The sequence below is a fragment of the Protomyctophum bolini genome (genome assembly GCF_963924005.1).
Source record: "Protomyctophum bolini genome assembly, chromosome: 14".
Lineage (NCBI taxonomy): Eukaryota > Metazoa > Chordata > Actinopteri > Myctophiformes > Myctophidae > Protomyctophum > Protomyctophum bolini.
The window spans coordinates 10,293,423-10,298,017 of record NC_137875.1 but is presented as its reverse complement, the minus strand read 5'-3'; the positions used below and the strand labels follow the sequence as shown (position 1 = coordinate 10,298,017).

The 4,595-nt window shown below is 44.7% G+C and overlaps 1 protein-coding gene across 1 annotated transcript; it reads left to right on the top strand.

Moving 5' to 3' along the window:
- The first annotated feature begins 1,118 nt into the window (after window positions 1-1,118).
- LOC308328133 (dickkopf-related protein 1-like) lies at window positions 1,119-4,158 on the top strand. Its single transcript, XM_080781852.1, has 4 exons — window positions 1,119-1,887; window positions 2,218-2,359; window positions 2,787-2,927; window positions 3,862-4,158. The coding sequence occupies exons 1-4, from the start codon at window positions 1,648-1,650 to the stop codon at window positions 4,155-4,157; spliced, it is 819 nt and encodes a 272-aa protein (XP_080637978.1). The 5' UTR covers window positions 1,119-1,647; the 3' UTR covers window position 4,158.
- Window positions 4,159-4,595: the final 437 nt, after the last annotated feature.

Here is a 4,595-nt window from a genome sequence, read left to right as displayed (position 1 = left end):
ACTTTCAACACAATGCAACAACAATATCAGTGAAATAATGTCTGGATTCCGTCAACATAATTCACCTGCATGCTTAGCAGATCACTAAACATGCCCTAGAAAGACTTAATTGTTGGCCTGTTTGTTATATTTTATTTGGGCCAAATTTTGACCACTAGCCTATCCTATAATTATGCATGTCTGATTCGAATTTGTCCATTCCAACAGAAGAATTCGAAACGCCTGCAGACGTATAGGCTATAATAGCTAAAATAGCTATGATTGTATAGAAAATTGGAAATATTACTTGAGACAGTATAGGCTATAAATGTATAGGCTGGCTACTCCTATACTTTACACCACTGATCTTGCGCGCAAAGGTCCACATAGCCTACTACAGAACAAGGGGACACATCAGAGGTTCCTTTTATCTCCAAGTGCCAGTCAGTCCTTGAAAGGTCTCTTACTCTCTTCCACGGAAGTCCATTAATTCGGTAAACTTTTCACACCCCTTAATGGTCCACATGCATATCCTACATTGATGTCCGCCGCTAGTGTAATCAAGCACACGTTGGAAGATAATTGCCCCCCTGTGCAATCAGAGAGATCAAATGAACTGGTTAATCGACGGAAAAAGTAACTTTAATCACTATCTTTCACACGCAGCCAGGGGGCAGTTATAGTTAGGCTACTTGAATGTCAAAGGAGCCGCGCATCATGAGTGCAGAGCGGGTCACCAACACGTATGTATACGAACAGAAAAACAATATTCATGAGAAGAAAGTAATGTTCTCTGTGTCACTAAAAGGTCATAGTCTTAGTCTATGACATTTACTGAGCGAAATGATTAGGAGACTAAAGCATCCCAAAAACTGCGTTTATAAGAACACGGAAAAGCTGGATTGTGTGCAAGAATGAGTGGAATTAATTTAGTCTTTATTGGTTGAACAGAAATAAATTCATTACAAGTAGCGTAGATAAGCCCATTTCTATAATACATGATATGGCCCACCCATTGTTGACCTGCAGAACATGGAACCCCCCATGACGCAAGGTAGCCTATAGGTCGCCAAGTATGCTGATATACATATTTAACAATGTACACAATGTAACCAAATGGACTTTGGAGCCAATGAGCGGTCCATTTGGTAGCCTACAGATCAGAGTAAAGTAGAAGTAACACTGATAATGGAATTGCGCGCGGGTTACGCACGCGCGCGCACACGCACAGACACTGACTGACAAACATACATTGTGAAACGCAATCTTAACTGACAGGAGGGCAGAGAGAGAGAGGGATGGATGGTCCGTTTCCGTACAGTGAGTCGGTGACGCTGCGGAGCTTCTAGGCGCCTGAGCCTTTGAAACCCCATCCCTCTGTCTTTGTTGTGCTCGGTGAGGGGCGGGGTAGACAAACAAGTCCACATGTATAAGAGAACATCCACGGAGCCCCGTGCGTCAGGAGACCTCCACGATCCAACCAAACCGCATGGTAGAAAGAAACATCGCGCTGGGAACCTTGTCTTGACTCAGGAGGATTCGCTTCAACACTGACATCTTTGCCTTTTTTTTTTGGTCGGGTTTCTTTTCACCATAGTTTTACCCATCAGAAGAAATCGGATTCTCTTTTTGTTTTCTTTCGTTTTTGTTGTACCACGGGGAAGAATCATGGTGCAGTTGTTGTCGGTGCGTCGCTTCGTGGCCGTGTATCTCACGCTGTTTGGATACTTTGGGAATGCTTACGCGGGGAGTGTGTTGATGAACTCCAATGCCATCAAGAACGAGCCCGGCCGCGGTGGCGCTGCCGGTGCCAAGCAGGGAGGCACCGATCCGGTCAGCCCGAGTCCACGCACCTCCACGCTGGCCAGCGTGGGACACAGGATACCCCCCGTGGACGCCCCCGTGCAGGTAAATTGAAACATCCCCCTCCATCTCCAAAAATTGACTGTGCGTAATATCAAAAAGGTTTCTGCTGTTTGTTTGGTTGATTGATTGAATAGGCTAGTAAGGCTACTTTATTAGACAGAAATGTAAACAGCGACAGAGTGTAGCCTGCAGTCAAACACTTGGTCTAAAAGGATAGCACCATTCGGGTCCTACCATATATATTCAATTCATTAAAAAAAAGAAAAATAACAACATTCAAATGCTGTTACCATGGGATGGACGGTCTCCCGACTTTAATTCAGTGCTGCCACTGTTCTCCTTCCAATGTTTTAATTGTTTTTTTAATTCCAGTCAGGTGTTTGCTCGGATGATGACGAGTGTGTAGCCGATGAGTTCTGCAACGACGCCCGCGGCGCGTGTCTCCCGTGCCGAAAGAGCCGGAAGCGTTGCGCACGGGACGCGATGTGCTGCGCTGGGAACCGCTGCAGCAACGGTGAGGAGACCAGGCTCATCCTATTAGTTTGGCACAGCACAGCACAAACCATTTACCTTTGCATGAAATACTTTGGTAGATTCAAGTGCCTCAGGGCAGGGTCACACCAGCCACACACTTTTATTGTACCTATGAGGGCGGCTTCTGCCAATGCAATGGGAATGGAGTTGTTTTGCTGCAGATTTCTGCAAAATCCCATTGAAATGCTTTGGCAGAATCCGCCCTCATAGGTACAATAAAGGTGCATATCATGCCCATATCATCAACGTGTCAAACAAACATTCACATTGATAAGTAGCCTATACTTTTCTTACACATGTTGATTGTTAAAATGATGCAATTTAGTATAATTCAGACGAGTAAATAAAATTGGTCCTTTGAGGCGGTATATAATATAATGACAATTTTTTTCTTTGTCATTTTCCAGGTGTGTGCCAGCCAGCGAATGATTTGGAAGCCATGGATGCGGCCACGATCACGGGTTGGCACGGCCACAACAATAACACCATGGAGCACCATGCCAAGAGACCCCCCTCTGGCCATGGGCATCAGCCCCACTCTGTCAAAGGTAACCGCTTGTAACCTTTATTGTAGCCTACCGTCTTCTCTTTATGAAATAGAACCAAAGCTGTCCTTGTGTTGGCTCAAAGTTCACATAGCAACATCAAGACATGTTAATCAGTGCTGTAGTCTAGGATATTTTAGACTTCATACCATAATTGTTCCCTGTGTGACATGCACATGTATAGGCTATATGCTCGCACATGGTCAATAGATGAAATGATTAGCAGACGGTATACGCTTTTTTTCAAAAACTTCTGCACGGCATAGCGAATAACGGTAGACTATACACTACCGTTATTTTCTATGCCGTGCAGAAACATATTGAGATCAGTATTGAGATCTCAATATGTTTCTGTGCGCAATGCAGTGGTCCAGGGACCACCAAGAAAGATTCATTGAGGGGGTTCCAAATGGACTCTACATGTCTGTATAACTCTATGGTGTACAAATGGAACCAAATGGACCCTTACATGTCTGTAACTCTATGGTGTACAAATGGACCCTTACATGTCTGTATGTAACTCTATGGTGTACAAATGGAACCAAATGGACCCTTACATGTCTGTAACTCTATGGTGTACAAATGGAACCAAATGGACCCTTATATGTCTGTAACTCTATGGTGTACAAATAGAACCAATTAGAGTTACAGACATGTAAGGGTCCATCCCTTACATGTCTGTAACTCTAATAGTGTATACATGGACCCTTACACGTGTGTAACTCTAATAGTGCGCAAATGGAACCAAATGGACCCTTTACATGTCTGTATGGAACCAAATGGATTTCTTACACGTCTGTAACTCTAATGTACAGCTGGCACTATTAGTTCACTATTGGTTCCATTTCCACACTCTCAGAGTTATTGGGAGTTTAAAAAAAAGTATGTTGACCAGTGATGTAACCTTTCTCTCTCTCTCTCTCTCTCTCCAATCTAGGCCAGGAGGGAGATACGTGCCTGCGGACCACAGACTGCTCCGAGGGCCTGTGCTGCGCGCGCCACTTCTGGTCACGCATATGCAAGCCCGTGCTGACGGCGGGCCAGGTGTGCACACGCCACCGCAGGAAGGGCGCGCACGGCCTGGAGCTGTTCCAGCGCTGCGACTGTGGCGACAGCCTGGCCTGTCGACCCGAGCGAGGAGGCGGGGGAGGGGGGGGAGAGCGAGGAGGAGAGAGAGACCATACTGTCAGCAGGACGGGTGCCCGGAACCTACACACCTGCCAGAGACGCTGACACATACACACTACACACACACACAACACTACATATGCACTCACACTACATCAGTGGTGGGAAAAGTACTCACATTTCTTACTTAAGTAAAAGTATCAATACTGCAATATATACATGCTTTGTTACAAGTAAGACTTCAGACTGAAGTGGTTAATTAGCTTTCTAATAATAATAATCTAAATCTACAAAGTAACCAAGCAGCAACTAAAGTTTTCAAATAATTATAGTAGAGTAAAAGTACAGTATTTGGATCCAGGATGTAGTGGAGTAGAAGTAATAGTATTGGAAAATAGAAATAGTACTACTACGAAAAAGTACAAATACGGTACCTCAAAGTAAATGTACTTTCCACCACTGCACACTCGCACTACACACACACACACACACACACACACACACACACACACACACACACACACACACAAATAAACCGAACAC